Below are 21,702 nucleotides of genomic sequence, written 5' to 3'. Positions count from 1 at the left end.
GGGAAAGGATTAACAATTTATCTAAAGCCTTATTCCAAAGCTTGAGAATTTACAAACAATGATTTGGTAGATTTTTTCATCTTTTATAATGTGTATGGGAAATATGCCCACAAATTGATTTAATGTGATAAACATTTTTTGGTTGCACCATACTAATATGGGTTTCTCTACCGTTGTAACATACACTTCTGTCATATTATCCAAGTTTTAACTTGTGAAGTCTTTAGATTTTTTTTTTCCAAAAGAAGAATATACTCCATTAGTTAAAATGACATACAATACACAACTTTAGACATTACTTACTTCCATATGGACTACACCACTTATTTATCTTACACTAAATAGCCCACATGTTTGTTCTCCATGTTTAGGGTTTAGGGTTTAATTGCGTAGAATGTATAGTTTAGATGTGATCTTTTGATGTGTTAGTCATAGGAACATTAATTTGCACTTTATGTTACTCTTTGAAAATATTTGTGCAATTTCTCATTGACAAATATTTTTGGGAAGAACTCACAATGACATATATTACTCAAGCATGCATGTTTGGTTGCTCAATATTAGGTTATGCTATCATTAGATTTCCTATGTTTTGCCCACTTGACCCAAATGAGTTTACACTTATGCATGGAATACATATCTATATTTAGAAGCCTCATTCTCTTGTTGCATTGAGATGGTAGATTTTGTGTTCATTCGAAACAATCATTGAACACATGCATGATGGACTAAGTTTACACAATCAAACAAAAATACAGGTTATTCGAAATTCCAATACTATATTGCAAATAATAGCAAAAGAGAACATCCTATTCAAAGTTGTAAAAATATTATTATGACAAACATTGATCTTTTATTGAATTGCCACAATAATATCTTTAAAATTTGCTACTTAACGTGGAGTTCTGCTTCATCACAACTATTTATTATTAAAGTTGGAATTCCTCCAAATACAACATATGGATGCACAAAATCCAACGTCCAATCCCATTCAATCAAGGGCATGAAAATATCTACTTGGTAATCTCAATTTCAATGATTGAATAGATCTCTTTATTTCTCCTATTTGGTGTTCACCCACTCAACTAATGGAGTCACATTGGTTGAATTTCAAGCACACATCTTACAAATCTAGGTCAATAATATTTGCATGAAGAAACCTCACAACTGTTGCAATCAATCAAGGATAGATTCCAAAGTGTGTTTATGTTGAAGATTTTCTATTAATGTAAGAAAGCTTTAATCAATAATCTCTACCACCACCATGAAGAACACTTTAGATAACATTAACCATTTTCGGTATTCCAAATCCAATATGGACTAATGCTTAGCATACTTCACACTAAATGGGCGGCCCCTATATGGATAATTGGTGAAAGAGGTGAAGAGACCCATATCACTTTAGCTAGCTATGTGTTCAAGAGGTCCTCAAGGATAAAGTAGAGTACAAGCAAAAACAACACATTCTTGTCATCCAAGCCAATCATCATGTTCAAACATGATAGTTCATTACAACAACCTTATAGTACTTCAACGTGTGTTTCTATATTATGTTCATTACTATAGAATAATATAGAAGAGTTTTCTTATCATCCACGAGGAGGCCAATTCAAACCTACAGGACCAAATAAACATATCATCTCAGATGTGACTACTTCCTAAGATGGGGTTTAATATGTAGTAAAAACTCTCTATGTGAAAACACTGCACATGCAAACATGCTCCCTCTTGTTCATGGAAAGCATACAAATGAAACCAATCTATCAAATGAAGCAACATTGTCCCATGGCACAAACATTAAAAATGCCAGGCTGGAAAACTCAAGTAGATAATTAGATTATGGCGAATTTTTTCTTATAAAATACAAGTACGAAAATACATCTTTGCAATACCATGGTGGAAGCACTAAGTATTGTAATCTACAATACTCCATGTACTATATCAATAATGCAATTATAGAGCTAAGGTGTGGTATACACATAATTTTAAGTTTCTCATTGTATGTATGGCATTAGATTGTTGAGTACAAGTGAAACGATGAATATTATGTTGTGAAAGGAAGCACTATAGATGTGCGAGGATGCAACCACCGGTGGTATCGAGTGAACACCAGGAGGCACAAATGGAGACGGTGCATTGGCAACAGGTTGACGAACACTAGGAGAAGGTGATGGCACGAAGATCTCATTTTCCTCCAATTTATAACCTATCAAAAAGATGTTATCATGTAAGAAAAAAGCTTCATGGATACCTTCTCAGGTCCTCATAAAAGAAGAAGAGATTTCAATGAATTCATTGCCTCTAAAGATATTGATAGCAAACATGTTTGCATTCCAATTTGAATTTATTAACAAGGAACCATATTCAAATACGACTAGGATTGGCCCAACGTGCATGTTATTTTCTTAAATACCCTTGGTCAAAACCCCAAAAAGCAAGAATTGGCTATATAACTGCTTCAAACGACGTTGACCAAGGACAAATGAATAATGGAAACCTAGGGAATTTTGGGAGATAAAGAAAATTTGGGGAGTATTAAAGAGTCTTTTCCTTTACTATCTATATACATAGTTGTTTGCTACCATGCGTGCATTGTAATTAATGATTTTGTCAAAAATTGGGGAGTATTAAAGAGGTTTTCCCTTTATGATCTATATACATGGTTGCTTGCTACCATGCATTCATTCTAATTAATGATTTTGTCAATAATCGAGGAGTATTAAAAAGTTTTCCAACCATGCTTGCATTGGAATTAGCGATTTTGTGAAAAATCGGGGAGTATTAAAAGAGTTTTTCCCATACTATCCATATACATGGTTTCTTGGTGCAAATTTTCCCTTACTATCTATATACATGGTCACTTGCTACATGTGTGCATTTTTTCCTTTACTATCTATATGTATGGTTGCTTGCTACCATGTGCACGGTTTTTTTCCTTTACTATCTATATACACAATTGCTTGCTGCCATGTGTGCATTGTAATTAATGATTTTGTCTTGTTCTAGACCATTTTAAATTTTATTGAAAACAAGCACACTCACAATTTGACGGGGACCATCCCAACTCCATATCCTCTCGATTAAACACCAATTGATATCCCGTCATGAAATTCTCTGTGAGTAGTACAAAGGTTAGCATTTCCTCTTATATGCTAAGCACAAAACTTTATCACATTTTCTCTTGTGTGCACAAACATAAATTGGATCACAATTTAATATTAAGATTATAAATAGGACAATTTGCAAGTGGATGGATTCGTTTTGGTTTTGAGGAATTATGATCGATGGGATTTGATCTCTAGAGATTCTTCTGTTAATCATGATCATGCTTTAGTTACTCACATATATGATCCTCATCATTTCCTATGCATAAGCATATCGATAACTCTTTACATAAAATTTCATGCATAGTCAATAGTAAGAACATACGCCCAAGGATTGCGATATTGCTTTCAAATATTGCCAAGCAAAAGCCATCGAGAGCACTATCCTAGCATATACAAAATATTCAAATGTTTTAAAAAACTATCAATAAGCAAAGAATTAAAAAAAAACATGTTTTTTATGAACATTTTAAATTTGTATATATCAATTGAGGGGAGATTAATGCATGGTCTTTAGCATGTGTTGTCAGTGTGTAACAATCAGAAACGGTTCGGTTTGAACCGAACCGAACCGCGTAACCGAGGTTTAAACGGTTTAACGGTTTATTATTATTATTATTTTAAAAATTTTAAAAATTTTAAAATTGTTTTTAAACAATCTTTTCATTTTTAGACCTTATTTTCACATTTTAAGAACATCTTAAAAATTTTAAAAAATGAAATATTATAAATTTTAAAAAATTAAAAATTTGACCTATGTTGAAAACCAAAACCGAACCACGAAACCACGGTTTTTATGGTTTGAAAAATGTTTAACGGTTCGGTTTTGTTTAGGTTTCAAAAAATTTAAACGGTTTGGACCCTCTCAAACCAAACCAAACCAAACCGTTGCCGATTGTTATCAGTGTGCATGCTATAAGAAATATGTTTGGATGCATTCCAAAACGAAAGTCTTTATGCATGCTAAAACAAAATGTTACTGTAAACATGTGTATGTGTGATAGAGAAATCAATGCACAAGCCTAAGTGTTTGTGCATACAAAACAAATTGTTAAAATAAATGTGTATTATATTTGTATGTGTAAATGCATGAGATTAATACATGTTCAATTGATATCGTGTTTATATGGATGCATGTGTATGTGATACATTTATATGTATCATCAAAAGTTTTACTAATTATACGTACATTCACATTAGGAATCCCCACAAGGGGTGAAACAACGGAAAAGTTGCCGCCTCCTTGAAAGACCATAGAGATTGCCGGAAGCACCAGATCATCATTAACACTGTCAATGTCGTATAAAAAATGAATGTTCAAAAGGGAAGAAAACGAAAAGGCCAAAGAGGAAACGATATCATGCTTGCTATGAGCATACATAAATGTTGACCCATCATTTCATTGGCGACATAGATACCAACCTCAACTTGTAGCAATATTCCCATGGGACATCGGTGAAAACAGCCCTTTCTAGTTGCACTTGCCCATCGAACTTGTCATGAATTTGAGAAGATTAATAATAGAAAGTCCGAATTTATGACATAAGAGACTAGAGCTTCCTTACTTCAGTGGTTAGTGTAGAGTACACTTTGGGCGGAAAGTATGTGAAGGAAGTTCCAGTGTCTACGATAATTTGAACACTTGATTGGCTGAAGATATTGTTCCCCACAGCAATCTTATCCAATCCCACAACATAGGGCAAACTGTCATAGAAAGGCCAATAAAAAACTATTTTAATTAATAAAACAAAAATAAAATTGAGAAACAAAGATCCAATAAATGCTAAAATACTTTCATTCAAATGCAAAATTACTACATGAGAAAATAATCATCAAATAAAGACTAAGATCTGATATTTCTGTTTTTTTACTGAACTGTGTGGTATTTAGTAGTAATAAAGGTGTTGTTTGTTGGGAAGGCGTTCCTGTATCTCCGAAGAAAATCCTTCCAGAACCATCATCTTGGAAGCACATAGAGAATGAATTTGTTATTAATCCTGATCTTGCGAGAGAACTTGGGAGCGAAATCTCCCCGAATCCTAATCCAAGAAGACCATTTGGAGCCGCACCACTAAGAAAAGCTCCTGATTGGTTTTGTGCACATCTATAAAAAGCATAAGGATTGTCAACAATTGATGAATATGGTTTCCTGCACTTCTATTAAAACATGAGGATCGCCAACAATTCAAGAATAAAGAATACATGAATTCATATAATAATATCTATACAATTCTTAACATACGGGTGTAATGAGTATCTAGCCCTTCATAGGAACACTTAGAAAATCTAAATGAAACAGGCTACTCCAATACTGGAACAAATAAAATGGCATACTTCAAAAATCCGATTAAAAAAGGCGTACTGCACATTAGAGGAACGAACTCCACACTTGTATTCATAATTATTATTTGTATCCATAAAAATCTTGAAATTTTCAATGAAAAAGACATACTGAAACACAAAGGTAGGGAAAAATGGATAACCCCATGCATTCAAAGAAAAAGTGATAATATAGAAATCTTAAGAGAATTTCAATTCAATGACAAAGACATACCCAAACACAAATGGAAATTCTATGGAGCCACCATGTTTTCCTGTAGTCGTAGAGGCCAGATGAATCACATCTTCGAACAGAACTCCAGATGACGACGTGTTATCCGAAAGATATTCGAGAGTATACCCGCAATCATCACTCTCGTTTGCACATGAAGTTAAAGAATAGCATAAACTACTTCCACAAGTTATTTGCTTGCTTGTGTTTGATGTAGAAGGGTTGTAAGGTTGCAATGGCATATTCTGCATAGAAACAATGCGACATAATATCTCAAACCCCCTGTAAAACATCATTTCGCATGTAGTAAGAGGCGAGGAATCAAGAAGCTTTGTTGGACATGAAAAAGGTTTAGAGTACAATATATAGCCTTTGGTATGGAAGAAACATATGGTGTCGATTTCACTACTTCAATTTTTGGTGATTAGCTACTTAACTCAATTTGTTCTCTTTCTCACTCTCTCTCTCCTCACCAACACCCCATGCCACAACCATTAGAGACACAGGACTACAAGGTGAGCTCATCATATATACAGTGAGCAAACTTGCCCCTATCCTCACACACTTGTTCAATAGGGCCCTTCCCAACACATGGGCCATGCACATGATCGTGCCTCTCCATAACTCATGAGACCCCCTACAACCATGGAGACATTGGACCACCATGATTGGCCCCACACTCCCCAAACTTCACGGACCGGTGCTTGAACCAGAACTCAACACTTCTGATGAGGTTGTTGAGGTACAAGCCTCAGGACAAGCAGGATTTAGAAGAGCCTTCTCTACTATTGATCACATCCTTCCATTACGCTGCTTGATGAACCAACTAAATCCACAAAAGAAACGATTGTATGGATGCTTTGTAGATTTCTGCAGGACCTTTGATACTGTATGAAGAGAACATCTCCGACAACTCCACGCACTCAAGGTAGCAGATTACATCATACGTGGAGAGTGTGAGAGATTCAACATATTAATTACACCTGTCCATATTCTTCTATAAACTCTCGGTTTCTGAACCTCATGCAGGTCTACCACATGTTCTCTCAATGCTCGATGATGTTTTTGCAGCCAAAAAGGGCTCACAATAAACCAAGGAAAGACTACGGCTATGATCTTCCACACATCCATGACAATTCATCAAGAAGCTGTCTTCACTTTATAATGAGGGCAAGTGGAAGCTGCCGATTCCTATCTCTATCTAGGATTCATGTTTACAAGCATAATTGAGCGCTTCTTTATGACCCAGGCAGCCAAGAATCAACTCATCCAGTAGTGTGCTGTATGTGGCCTAGGCCTCTCCATGTACTTATGGACAAAACCAGAGCTTCCACAAGTCATGATGCTGTCCCAGATGATATGTGGCAACGCCTCAACCCCACAAATGATTAATTGAGCTGAATTATTCACCCCCCTCATGATGGTAGAAGCATTTGTCCAAACAGTGAACCTCATTAATCGGGTCTGAACCATCCCACCTCAAAAAATCACACGTAAGGCATTTGAAGCATCAAAGGAAATGGCAAAAACTGAACATGCCACCCTTCCAATACCATATACCTCTTAAACATCATGAACGGAACCACGTATCATGGCAAGATGAATGAAAACTCTGTAAGCGATAGATTTGAACCACATCAAAAGACTTTGCAAATTGTGTGATGGAGAAATCTAGAGGCGAGGAACATTTTGTGCAGGTGCACAGATCACAAGCATATCCACGAGAAGTATGCCACACTCCATTGAGACTTCATCAACATTAGACTAATGATGGAGAATGCTGACCTACAACACATTGGCCAAATCTTGCTTGAGATTCAAAAACATTGTCTCACTCCACTGCACCAATGAGCCTCAAATGCCATATACCATTGCTGCTACTCAAGCCACACATATAAGTTATGCACTTAATGCCTGTAACTCATCTCCAAACTCGTTCCACCTAAGATTCTTATCATGAATGTTTAGGAAACCTAGAGTTTTTATTTCTGTTTCAGAATGGATAACCTAACTCACCCTTATTTGTAATCATGATTGTCTCATTGGCTGATTATGGCCTCGAGCAGACACTAAAATGTCTCTCTCATGTTTTGCATACCCATTATATGTACAATATTTATGGCTTCAGTTACTCTTATCTTCCGTATTTTGGATATTAGATATGATAGATATTTCTGTAATACACTTTTAGGATGCTGTATGATATACGACCTGCAGTATTTCTGTGGGGTTCGAACTGTATTGCTTTCTGTACTTACATACATCCATACCAATCCAACCATATCCTTCATAATTATTATCTATACACATTTTGGCGTATCGTATGTGGTACATATTCTTTGATCCTAATCCACAATGTGGGAATCATTGCTAAAAAACTGTATTATAAGACTTATTGTGAACGAGTTCTTGGTTGTAATAGGAATGTTTAAGAATCTTACCAGGAGTTGGCTTACATTGGAGGTAGATGCACATTGTTTGCACTGGCATGGTATCCATAGCTGGTCACTTCCTGTATCCAGAGCAACCAGAAATGATGTGTTGGGTGTGCCCACATCAATCACAGTGTAGTGTAACCTGATTTGAAACAAGGGGAAGTTAGTTCTTGTTACATGTATAGATAATGAGATTCTTTGATCGCATTAATGTACTTTTTTTATGTTGTTTCATCCATGTACTTTTATGTGGTTTCATTAATGTACTTTTTATGGGGTCTCATTAATGTACTCTTATGTGGTTACATTTATTTTGGCAAGATTCTTTTGTCACTTTTGTATTTGTTTACAAAAAGGTCATATTGTCTGCAATGAGAGTAAGCTGCTCGAATCTTGTTTGTGCCTCTCAGAAACACAACTGAAAGTCCACATTTTAGCAAAACCAATGTCAGTGTCATGTGGAATCACAAACAGCTGAAAATCATGATGAGCCCACGGTAATGTTACCCGAAGATGATGGGTAGCTGTTAGAAGTTCATGAGCAGCTAATGAAAAATGCTGAAAATAGGGTTGTAAATAACAGATAATATAAAGAATAATAAGTAGGAGCTTGCAATGCAAGAGGAAATAAAAGCTTTGCATGGAAATGATAGTTGGGATTTGGTAGAATTGCCCAAGAGTAAGAATGTCATTCCTAGTTAGTGGGTGCATAGAATCAAGACTGTGGATGGAAAACCCAAGTACAAAGGAAGGCTGGTTGCTAAATGCTATGACAATGTAAAAGGGGTTGACTTTCAAGAGCTATTCACCCCTGGAGTCTGAAATGACCATCTTGCAGACTTTTTTGGTTCCCACTTCAAGCTCTTGAATGGAACCTTTACGAGATGGATGTAAAGACTACCATCTTGCAGGGTGACATTGAAGAAAAGTTAAGTATGAAACACCTAGATGGGTTTGCAATTCGTGTTAAGGAATATTTAGTGTGCAAACTCAAGAGGAGTCTAGATGGGCTGAAACAAGCTTCTAGACAGCGCTACAAAATGCTTGATGCTTTCATGTTCTCAACTAGGTTTAGAGGGAGTTGGTGCAGATCATTGCCTTTGCAGGCCCATCGTTGAGGCTATATGTAGATTGCTTATTTCTGGTAAAAACAAAAGTACTCTTAATGCACTTAGAGAACAACTAAAATCAGCCTTTCCGTGAAAGATTTAGGCCCGGCTGAATCTATTTTGGATTTGAGGATCGAGCAAGATAGACAGTGGCCGCTGCTTTACCTTGCCAGGATGAGCAAAATGGACTGCCCAAAAGATGACAAACCAGTCAATTCAATGAAGGCTGAACCATACTCTTCAGCTTGTGGTTCTATGATGTACGACATGGTTGGCACAAGACCAAACATTGCATATGCAATGGGAGTTGTCCGCAGGCTCATGGTTAAGCCTGGTAAGCCACATTGGGAAGCCATCAAGCCAATTATGAGAGATTTTAACAGGGACAAAAGGTAAACGTCTACATTATGGAAACAGTCCAGACTTGCATGGATTTTGTGACTCATATATGGAATATGATGTGGATACATGCAAATCCGCTAGCAGATGTGTCTTTAAATTTACAATTGCTGGTGGTGCAGTTTCACAGTATTCCATGTTGCAAAACATTGTTGCATTATCTACAACCAAGGCTGAATATGCCAATCCTATATTGTGATAGCTATACTACCATATGATTGGTGACAAATTCCATCTTTCATGCAAGAATTGAGCACATTGATGTTAAATGTCACTTCATTGGGGAGGTGATAGAAGATGAACTCATCTGATTGCTCAAAATCAGAACTTGCAAATGCTCTCACTAAGTGTCTTTCAAAGGCAAAACATCAACATCCTCTTCAGCTAGAGGGAGAAACATAGCTTAAAGGACCCTCCTTGGCCCTTTTAAGTGGGAGGCTGTTGTTTATAAAGGTCCAAGAGTTCTCAATTTATACATTTATAAAGGCCTCTTTCTCCTTATGACTCTCTGAAGAGATTCTAGAACATATTTCGATCACTTGGGCAGTATAAACTGGCTCAGAAGCGTTCAACTCACACTTTAATACAACAAATTATTTTTGACCCTAAAGCATTTTATTTAGGGGGCTCCAAAGAGATTCTAAAACATATTTGGTTCACTTGGCTGTTGGTTTGGTGGTTTACATCATAGCATCAAAAGTCCTAAAATTGAAAGAGCCCAAGATTGATTCTCGCCATGCACTAGGCTCCGTCTCAAAGATCACAATCTGTCTCCCTCTTATCCTCTGTGGAGGTAAAAAAGATCTCTCCCTCTCATTGCCATGCGCTAGGCCCCATCTCATAGATCACAATCTGTCTTCCATGGACATTAAAATTCTCCCTCTCCCTCTTTCGCTTCCCTATCCCCTTCTATCTCATCTTGATTCATTCCATCTTGTGTTTGCACTTATTTCTTATCAATGGACTCAAGCCATTAAAAGCTATGGTTTCTATAGGCTATGTGCACATGAAAGATTCCAGGTTTGAAGCACACATCATTATCATCATCCATCACATCATACATGGCATCATCATCCATCCAACTAAGAAAAAACAGAATGAAGCAAGCTCACCATCCAAAAAAATTTCCATAATCCATGGTTTCATTTCCTGATGAAAACTGGAGCACGTTATTCTGGGTTTTGTTGTTGCCAACAAGCCTACGCCGATCTTGGCTATGAAGAAACCGGTACAAATCCTTTCTTCCAGAATATTCCTCTTCATTTAATCCTGACTTAATCCAAATCCTTTGAGATTCTTCGACTTCATTTAATCCTGAATTAACCCTAATCCTTTGAGATTCCAATTGTTCATTTAATCCTGAATTAACTTTAATCTCATTGCTCAAAAACAAGTCTCTCCCTCTCACAGAGAACCTATGGAAAATCTTCATTCCCAGATCAAGGCAGTTGTTAGGGTTTGCCCTGGACCTCGGACCAATGTGGGAAGTGAAGAACACAATCAACAAGAGCTGTAAAACCAGAGTACACTGCATTTTCGTTTGCTTGTGTTTCAGTTTCAGTTTTAGTTTCCTCTTCTTCTCCCTTCCTGGCTTCTTCTTTCTCCCAGACTCTAAATAGAAGAGTTAGGGGGTTCAGACAGCTGCTCTGAGACCCCTTGACATGTGTTCATTAATGTGTGCAATCCCTCTGGAAGCTACCTCAGAAAGAGAATGGCATCCATTCATTCGTTATTGATTTATTCCTCCTTTTCATATACATACTGTTGTGAATCGTGATACAGTATACTGTTTAACATAGTACGCAATATACTCGAATGCATTGGAAAACATTCGTTTTCATACGCATGCACACGAACGCGTATGTTTTCATTTTTCTTTTGCACTTTTTACCTTAAATTTTTTTTTACCTCATAATAAATAATGAATACAAAAGTATGGTATTTATCATACTTCGAGGGTGTTTACCATACTCGAATGATTAAACATTCTAGAATGTGAATGTGCGTATGGTACATATGGTTCATATTATTTATACATACACACACATACAAAAGACAAGTGTTATGTGGATGTGGATTGGGTGCCACACATTATCCCCCCACACGCAAGCATACGATGCCTTGCTCTAGCATATCATAATGCGGTATGATTGTCCGTGAAGAAGGTGAGTGATTACTCGAGGCCTCCATTGAAAAGGTAGAGAGAAATCGATTGGTCATGTCCTAGAGACAAAGAAGTAATGCTTCAAAAATTGGAGAAGGGTTGTCATGTAGTACTTATACTTTCATGGTAGTAATTGGTTGGTTCATCACGACAATCGGAGAATAGAGCTTCACCTTTGCCAACTTGCCTTTAGTAGCTCTAGTTGATAAAGGCTTCCAGAGGCACTTACTTTATGAGCCCCATATACCTAGCTTATAACCACAACCTTTGTACCCTTGATAACTTTATAACCCCAACCATGCACAAAGATTAGATAATTGTCGATATCATGTTTGTTCACATTTCCTACAACTTGAAGCAAAGTCTTGCAATTTCTTAGATATACATGACTGTTAGCTCGAGACACTTTTAACGTGATGATTTGGCCAAAGTGCATAAATGCATGTGGTATTGGCACGTTTCATCTTTTTGTTTATCGTGGTTGCCATGATGTGTCATCCTTGTTACCAGATATATGATAATATATGAGAAAACATGTATCTTCATATGCATGTGCAATTATTGAGGATTGAAACCAATGCATGAATACCAACGCTTGAAGATGTGCAATCTTTTTGGTTGGCAATCTATTTTAAGATTGAGATAGTTCACAATCACATGTTTCTCCTAAGTTATATAGCTTCATTGATTAGCTTTCTCTACCTTAGGTTTGGCATTTTCTATGTACTTTGGTGGCATTACAAATGCTTTTAGCACGATCTCGAGCTATAAATATGAAGAGGCTATGGAAATGGGCAACAATATAATGCTACATCAATTAAATATTCTGTCCACATTATTTATTGCTTGAGATCATGCACACTAACAATGTGCTCCTAGAAATGTTCTCTCCACATTATTTATTGCTTGAGATCATACACATTAACAATGTGATCCTAGAAAATGGCCTCACAAATATTTTTATTTGAGATCACGCGCACTAACAAATCACTTCTAAAAGATGGCTTCATTTTCTAAAGTTGCAAAGGTTGAACAATACTACTGTTTTCCCGAGGATGTATCCCAATCTTATATGCCTCATTGAAATATTTTGATAAGATTGAGACCCCCTATTGTTCATGGTCTAAGTGCGACGGTCACTATTTCGATTGTTAATGGGAAAAATTACTCATTACAAAGGTGGATCGGGACATGTTTGTGTTGAAAAGGATTTATATGAATTATTCTAACATGAGCTTCTCTTACAATTATACATATTCGTAAAATAGAGATTCACAATTTGCAAATCAAAGTAAACAAAACTTTCTACAAAGAGAAGAGGAAGATAGAATAAAAGGGATGAAAACCTTTTAAAAAACGAGAGTTTGTAGGAGAAAATCATTTGAAATTGTAAACAAAAGTTTGCAAATTCCTCCGACAATGAGCAAGAGAAAAAAGAATAACTAAGGACAAATTTAGAACGAAAATGTATAGGTAATGTTAGTATATAGAATATACTCTCCTTTACCATTGAATGTGGACGATTTGGTCTTTAGTGAGTCAATCAACCATTTCATGCAACAATTGCAAATCTCTGTATACACCCTACTTGTCAAATTCATGAGATTCCGTTAAACACTTGTATACTCAAAAAATTGTTTTTCAAACACATTGATAACGTAGGCTACAACATTAAATGAACCTTCACATGAAGTTGTAAGTGCTTGATTAGGAGCAAAATTGAATGCTAAAACCATTGATTTATCTTATAGTGTGCATAACCAATGGAGACACCTATTCATTTGAATAAGCACATTAAGAAAGAAACGAGCAATGACAATCTTTGGATTTTGCCATGATGTTATTATATTCTCTATCTAATGTAAAGTCTTCATCTAGAAACACTTAGCTTAACATGTTATTATTATTATGTTCAAACTATTTTAGCATGAGAATTGTTTTAGGAAAACTTTTACACATAATGTCCTTTGATCATATTGTGCCATGATCTTATCATGAACTTGTTGCTTTCTCTCCTTTTCGTCATTATACCATCCGAAAATCACGTTAATTCTCTTCTTTTCCATGTTGCCCTTTGGGTGCCTCAAATTAAGAGGGGATGGCCAATAAGGGCTAGTATTTTGCTCTAGTGATGAATGATATTCTTTCCTTATTAGGAGAAATATTCCGTCCTACAAGAAGGTATTGATTTGCTTATTTTATTTATAAATGGAGAAGGAGTGAGAGACTAAAGGGCTGACTACCATTTCAAAAAAGGTGATGGGTGTGAGTCGTGACATACCAAGGCATGAACAAGAGGGGTCCAAGAGGTACATTAATGTTGATAGGTATATATACTTTTGATGGGTATATATATATATTCCAAAAAAAACTCCTTCCATTAGTTATAAAATTTTACAAATGAGACGATTATGTACAAATCCCTGTAGGGACGCGATAGTTCCATCTTATGTGGATGCCCACTGACTCAAGAAAGGGAGAGGACAACCATTGTTGGATGAAGGCTATTCGTTGTCTTTCAACTCCATCGGAGCCGCCCTTGAGGCCATCATATTGGCTCTTTAGAGTGGCTACAATTTCACTCCATATCTCTTGTATTGGCTCTTTAGAGTGGCTACAATTTCACTTCATATCTCTTGTTATAAAATTTTACAAATGAGACGATTATGTACAAATCCTTGTAGGGACGTGATAGTTCCATCTTATGTGGATGCCCACTGACTCAAGAAAGGGAGAGGACAACCATTGTTGGATGAAGGCTATTCGTTGTCTTTCAACTCCATTGGAGCCGCCCTTGAGGCCATCATATTGGCTCTTTAGAGTGGTTACAATTTCACTCCATATCTCTTGTAGTAACCTTGTTGGATGCGCGGTTTGGTTGGAGAAGACCCGTCTACACCATTGTTTCCATAGAATCCAAAGAGTTATTTGGCTGACCAATTCCAACACAACTTGATATTTGTCATTAAGAGGAGTTGAGTGGACATTGCCGTTGGTGGAGAAAAAAACCTCTTGTGCATTTATCACCAACGTCATCCCCTCCTCCTGATGCTCGTATATGCCAATTGGGGTTTGCCATGATAGCCAACATATATTTCCCCAATTGATTGAGCCTTGCACTTGGCATAATTGCAACAAGTGGCCAACCCCCCATCATATTCGATGGGACGTTGGGCATTCCCACACAACGTGTCGTTTGATTCTACTGCATTTGGGCACTCTACACAATTAGGAGAGCTAAGGTTCCCACGTTGCCATGCTCCCACCGGTAGGAACTTATGTATTAATAGTCATTGGAACATGGTAATTCGCCTCACATGTTGTTGATTCAAGATTTTCTGCCAAAACTTGGTGATAATTGTGGGAGGAACTTGAAATGTGTGCCAGACCTTCGCAACAACCGGCTCTTGGGCGGTTTGAGCAGCTAGAATGTGGCAACCCAATCTAGTTGTGAATTGGATGAAAGTGATGGGTTTACTTCCTTGTCTTGCGTAAGGATCACGCCATGTCCATTGCAAAGGGTCCCAACCGACCTTACGTAGCCATGTGTTTTCATGAGTACATATGTGCCAATTGGGTTGTACTTTGATCGGATCAGAATCTACAATCCATTTATGACCAATATACACAAGTACTCAAATTGCATTATTCTGTGTTGGTGTCTCAGTGTCTCGCAATTCAGAGCCTTCAATCCTGTCTGGTGATCCCCTACCTCTCCGGATCAGAGATCCTTCCTCCTTGTGGCCTATCCATTTCTCCATTGTTGTCCTTTGAGTAGCAGTTTCCATAATCAGTAGAGCGTTAATGATTTCCGATCTCATAGTCTATCCGCCCATGATTCCATGGAGTATGTTGGCTTGATCTTGTAGTGTCAATGACATAAACCGTCACCAACATTCTATACTTTTTCCTGGACCTTCTGCAATGTATTTCCATGACAACCCCTTACGTGATCCTAGCAGTTGATTAGATTCATCCTTGATACATGGGTTCCATAAGATACGTTGACTGAGCCAGGCAGGTTCGGAACTCGATTGATCACACTTAAGCCCTCGTCTAATGTCAAACCATGCCTTCCACATGGATGCACTGAATCTATCCTCCAATTGGCGGGAGAAACTAGGTTTGAGATCCATGTTTAGAATCCATCTTGTTTGGGGGGCCCAATTGACCCCTTTTCGTGGCCTAAAGTAAGCGAAACGTAACCACAGTAACATTTTCCAATAGTCATTTCCTAGTTGGAGTCCTCGCACCACAAATTTGGCAAGTAAGGCTTTTGATTGTGAAAGGGGATAAATAAGCCCCAATCCCCCTCTCGACTTAGGTACTGTGAGTATAGACCATGCCACCTTGGCGCGAGTTACATGGTCTTCCTTACTAGACCAAATGTAGTTGCGGACCAGTTGTTGAATCTAATGTATACTTTCCTTGGAGATTGTCCAGTCTAATAGAATGTACCATGCTGTTGCAAGTAGTACTTGGTTTGCCACTATGATGTGACCCACTAGCGACAGTTTTTTCGAGCTCCAATGTATCAACTTTTGTCGAATGGAATGGATAACGGGTGCAATCATAGTCTTCGGCGGTATGTTGAAACTAATTTGGAAACCCAAATATTTGGTGCTCGCTCCTTGATTGATCCATTTGAAAGCGGGATGTAGGTGCCACACCGGATGTGTTTCATGAGAAAGCCATATTGCACAGGATTTGTGCCAATTGATTAGGGCATTGGATCTCTTGCAAAATACGGCTAGCCCACTTTCTAGCTTTTGGAGGTTTTCCAAGTCCCCTTGCAGGTAGACCGTTGTGTCATCCGCAAATTCTATATCCATGATGCTTTGGTGAGAATGAGGTATGAGAAGACCACGTAGGTTGAGATGTTGCGAGTTGAGAAAGCAAGAGAGTGCTTCAGCATATAATAGAAATAAGGATGGAGCTAGTGGGCATCCTTGTCGTACAGATCGGGATATTTGGAAAAAGGGGCCCCTTTCACCTACCAGTGAAACACAACTACTGCCGTTCCTATAAAGTCCTGCAATGCCTTTGATCCATGTCTCTTGAAAGCCGAGTTTCCCCATCACACTTTCTAGAAAGTTCCAACATACCCTGTCATATGCTTTCGTAAAATCTAGTAGCACCATCGCTACCTTGTTGTTGGTACGCTTGGCAAGGGCTACTGCTTCCCAGAATGAGAAGAGGTTGTCTAGGATGCTCCGATTTCTAACGAACCCTGTCTGGGACGGATGAATGAGTTGAGGGAGAAGCGGTGTTAAACGACGTGCCACAATTTTTGCGAGCAACTTATAAACTTGATGGGTATATGTATATACATTATAATGCATAAATGAATATATATACTTTAACATATATGGACATGTATGACAACCACACATTTTCTTTTAACCTTTAAATGTGTATCTAGCAATAATCATGCAGAAGTAGTAATGTTACATATGCGTTTCATGTGGAAAAATACATTCACATAAAGATATACATTGGGGAGCAATAAATAAATCAATTCGAGTTATATTCAAAGTTAATCTCTCATATATATAGTTGTTAATAGTTATGTAAGTAAGTGTTTGCATATTCATACATATGCACAACGTACACAACTATAAAGTTGTTATGGGTATGGTCAAATAAGATATTACTAAATTATTATTTACAAGAAAAAAGATCACTAAATTATAGCAACAAAGTTGATCCCCATGTCAATTAAATGATTGCATAAGAGTTTTTATTATAATCTTTTGAGGTCAAATATGATTTATAAGACCAAATATGAAATGTTTTTACATAGTATGCAACGTCGATTAGAGCCTCTTGATGTTCAAGAATTTTATTAATATTTTCATGAAGAGAAATGTGTCTATGAATTGAACCAAATTGATAATATGTGGAGAGAAAACTTGATGTAACCAAAGGCTACAAGCATTATATTATAGTTTGATACTCAAACTTGTGAATGTGTTCAACCCAAAATATGCATTGATAGATTCTAGGGAAAAGTACCAGGATACCCTTGGAAGTTCGTCTATTTACCAGAATGCCCCTAGAAGTTCCAAATTTACCAAACTACCCCTATGTCCAAAAAATTACACTTTATAAAGTAATTATACACTCACATCTTCAAGCTCTATTTACCAAAGATGGAAGAAATGGACCTGAACTAGCCCTATTTACCAAAGATTTGAGTGTATAATTACTTTATAAAGTGTAATTTTTTGGACATAGGGGTAGTTTGGTAAATTTGGAACTTCCAGGGGCATTCTGGTAAATAGATGAATTTCCAAGGGTATCCTGGTACTTTTCCCTAGATTCTATTATCATCTTAGGAGGTCAAATATGACCAATGAGGCCAAAAATATTATATGTCACGTAATATATACGTAAAAATGAGTAGCAGCTCTTAATGTTCAAGAACTTTACTAATGAATTTTGCAATTGAGAGTGCACATTGTGAATGTGAGAGAAATTCGCGCAAGGATTCGGTTTGGTCGAAGATGTGTTGAAAGGATAGTCAAATATGATCAAATGTAGAGCATTATATCAAAGTGTGATACTCAAACTCTCAAACTTGTTTTAAGCAAAGTGCTCATAGTTGACCATTCTCATCACTTGTGCCCCAACACCCCTTTTCACATTTCAATGTGTGTGAGCTAAGGCGCATAGAAGCAATGGTTCAGATGACAGACAACAAGATGGGTTCTAACATGCATTGATGTGTACGGTTTCCCTGTTCAGTGAAGAATATGGTTTTGTAGTTAGGTTCAACTTGTGTAATGTGTGAAGTGTGAGCCTCCACATTTTTCCATGTCATGATACATTGGAATTGCAAAAAGAACTCATTTACAGAGGAATCTAGTGACTTATCATGAAGCAAGTGTGTTGTATCCCATCTACCAAACCATTTTTCCATATCTTGCATCCAATCGGACACAAAATTTTGCTTTTATGCATCTTTTGGATATTTTTGCTGGCTTCCCATGAGATTCATAGAGAGAGGAAGGGGGGAGAGAACATTAACTCATGTTCCCAGAGTTAGGTGGGTACTCATCAGACAAGGAGAGTACCAATTTGAATTATAGGAAAAAATGTTTTACAGAACTTTAGAATACAGAATATGTTCATTTTGTTATTTTCTTGATAATTGAGAAAAGCCAAGATATCCATTACTCCAAATTTGATGTGAGATGCATCACATTCGTGAAGAAAAATGAGATAAATACTATTAAATGCATCAATAGAACAAGTGGCAACATACTTTATGATAACCTAAAGATTGAAATGGGATCCACAAGTGATGAAGATACAAACTTTTTGGCCAAAGCCCTCTTGGAAGTCTAGAAAAAGAATATTATTGGGATGCTATATCAAAGTGTATATATACTACATATTGAGTCCTTCCATGTTCTGACGGTTCTTAGGGAGGTTAGGTCGTACCATTAATGCAGATGTGTCGTCAAGTTGACCATTTGTAGAAGTTACTACATGGAAACAATGTATGGAGATTAGATTTCCTCGCCCTCAAATTGCTCATGTGGCGAGCTTGCTTGGACTCAGCCACAACTCTCTTTTGGTTGGCATGCCTCTCCAAAGATGCTACCTTCCTTGAAACCTTCTCAATGGCTTTTGCTCTAAGCTTTTCCAACTTTACCTTTAAACAAGACAGTTTGGATAACTTGGTTAAATTAATTCAACATTGGTGATTTCCAAACAAACAAACTGTTTTCATTTTATGAATGGATTGTTCGTTTGCTCCATTCTATGAATTGAGCTGATTGTTGTTAATTTCTCTGTATTTTTGTGCATAGATGGATTTATGGTACTGTCATTGATGGATAGGGTTGATTGTTGTTTCATTTATGTATTGGAATGAAAATGAAAATTGATCCCATTTTATGAATTGAAGTAATGGTTGTCCCATTCAACGAATTTGGTTGATTTTCGCTTTGGCTTATGAATTGAGTTTATTCAAGCATCAAAGTGTTTCTTGTTTCATTTAGATTTTTCTTTCACTTAAATTTGATGGATTTCCACATTAGTCCATTTTACCTCCAGCCTCTTCAACTTTGCTTCTGCTCTAGCCCTTTGGAGGGTTTCCCATGCCTCAATTCGAGCTTGTTCTTGGTTATACCTGATAAAATTATAATCGAACATCACATTTCCTATTTGTTAACGAATAGATAAAATGTCATGAAAAAAGGGTAGATTGATTAAGAAGAAAATGAAGGTTACACCTGCAAAAAGAAAAGGTGTAAAACATTGAAGATAAAATCAATCAAAAAAAGAAGAGAAATCCCTCTTGCTCTATCATTCTCCCTGATGGAATGACTACAATGAATGGATTGTTCATTATCACATAGTTCGATGACTAAAACAACCAAAAACCGCACTATCGATGAAAAAAGAAAGAGAACCCACTTAGCGACACATTTTGCTTGTTCTGCTTCCTCCCATGCTGCAGTCCGGGTCTCCAGAAGAGTGAATGATCCCAACATGTTTATGCCTTCTTCCACTGCATGCTGATTCTCCTCAGTGGTTACATTCATTGAACTATGCACGGAGTCTTTCTCATCACAGGATTGCAAGGACACTTTGCTTCCACAAGGGTCTACAAGATCTAGCTTAGACATGTGACAACCCTCCGAGATCTCAACATGATTGAGGTGGTGATCTCTACTGTCAAGAATCGGAATATTGTTACGACTACTACTATTATCCTTTTTCATCACATCGCTATTCCGTCTAATTTTGACTGGTGTATTGTGGCGTGGGGGTGAGCTATTTCTAATAGGAGAAGAACAAGAACTTGACAATGGGGTCATTCGAGTACCCATGTCTCTTTTGGATGTTGCAGGCGACACTTCGGTACCTGCATCTTTTGTCAAATCTGATTGCCCTTCTGTCGGCATCTTGGCAAAAACCTCATTTTGGTCTGCAATATCTTCATTCCAATCAACTACCAAAAAAAAATTACACAATGATACAGTTACACATCCATAATACTTCTTATGGCTAGTCACTAATGCATCCATATACTTCTTACTACTAATGCAACCAGATACTTCTTCTGAGTAAACACATCCATATGCTTCTTATGACTAGGCAGGCACCTACATATACTTCTATGGCTATCAAGTACAATAGTACATATACTTTGCATGACCAACTCATACATATACTTCTTATGACTGACACACACACACATACATACATACATACATACATACATACATACATACATACATACATACATACATACATACATACATATATAGATCTTATGACAAACCATCCACAGACTTTTGATGCTAGCTGACACAAACATGTACTTCCTTTGTGCTATAAGCACATCTGTGTACATTGTATCATTAACAAATATACGTATGCTACTAATAACTAGAATGAGCAATCCATAATTATTACCTGCAGGTTTTGCGAAACTCCTTATGAATTGACGCTGAACCGTAGGGGAATGAATAGGGGTATAATTCTAAGTGAAATGATTTTCAAGGATTGTTCGGAGCATGAGATGATTGTGTTTGATTAGTAGTAGAAGCACACTGATTTCTATGATTAGCATTAAGACTCTCGACTCTGACGATGTTAGAATTGTGGTGGTAATATAGCCATTTTTCCGCATCTCCGCACTTAGTGGATACAGCTGGTGATGTGAGTATAGAACTTCCACTGGGCACTCTAGCCATCATTTTATTCTCTGAGAAGACTTGGACGATCACCACACATGATATTAGGTATGATATCACAGAAAAAAGGCGTCTCTGACTGGTCACATGATGTGTATGAAAACCTGAAGCAACATGTATGTTGTGTATGTATATATGTATGTATGTATGTATGTATGTATGTATGTATGGGGGAGAAAAAGCAGCAAAATGCAGTTATGCATGAACATCCGTGATGCAAAAATATG

At 37.1% G+C, this 21,702-nt stretch overlaps 2 protein-coding genes across 7 annotated transcripts; both read right to left on the bottom strand.

The window, feature by feature from the left end:
- Positions 1-1,812: 1,812 nt before the first annotated feature.
- Positions 1,813-11,236, bottom strand: LOC147869026 (aspartic proteinase-like protein 1). 6 transcript variants are annotated; one of them, XM_087325964.1, is made up of 11 exons: positions 10,711-10,849; positions 8,097-8,232; positions 7,867-8,000; positions 5,659-5,900; positions 4,981-5,208; positions 4,670-4,808; positions 4,527-4,597; positions 4,294-4,393; positions 3,430-3,490; positions 3,043-3,114; positions 1,813-2,206 (listed from the first exon to the last, which is right to left on the bottom strand). In XM_087325964.1, exons 2-11 carry the CDS (start codon positions 8,152-8,154, stop codon positions 1,995-1,997), a joined length of 1,317 nt encoding a protein of 438 aa, XP_087182090.1. In that variant the 5' UTR covers positions 8,155-8,232; positions 10,711-10,849; the 3' UTR covers positions 1,813-1,994. The 6 variants fall into 6 exon arrangements, 5 of the variants coding, with proteins under 5 accessions (XP_087182090.1, XP_087182099.1, XP_087182070.1 ...); XM_087325973.1 differs by lacking the exon at positions 10,711-10,849 and adding an exon at positions 8,397-8,451; XM_087325944.1 differs by lacking the exon at positions 7,867-8,000 and having other exon boundaries at positions 5,665-5,900; positions 10,711-11,236.
- A 7,736-nt stretch (positions 11,237-18,972) lies between these two features.
- LOC147869025 (uncharacterized) lies at positions 18,973-21,494 on the bottom strand. Its single transcript, XM_087325929.1, has 4 exons — positions 21,195-21,494; positions 20,190-20,727; positions 19,821-19,902; positions 18,973-19,422 (listed from the first exon to the last, which is right to left on the bottom strand). The coding sequence occupies exons 2-4, from the start codon at positions 20,678-20,680 to the stop codon at positions 19,228-19,230; spliced, it is 768 nt and encodes a 255-aa protein (XP_087182055.1). The 5' UTR covers positions 20,681-20,727; positions 21,195-21,494; the 3' UTR covers positions 18,973-19,227.
- Positions 21,495-21,702: the final 208 nt, after the last annotated feature.

Source organism: Azolla caroliniana, unplaced genomic scaffold (assembly GCF_043228905.1).
Source record: "Azolla caroliniana isolate FFs.n. ecotype wild unplaced genomic scaffold, voAzoCaro1.0.p SCAF_1, whole genome shotgun sequence".
Lineage (NCBI taxonomy): Eukaryota > Viridiplantae > Streptophyta > Polypodiopsida > Salviniales > Salviniaceae > Azolla > Azolla caroliniana.
Note: the sequence above shows the minus strand (reverse complement) of the source record. Positions and strands in the feature narration are given on the sequence as shown.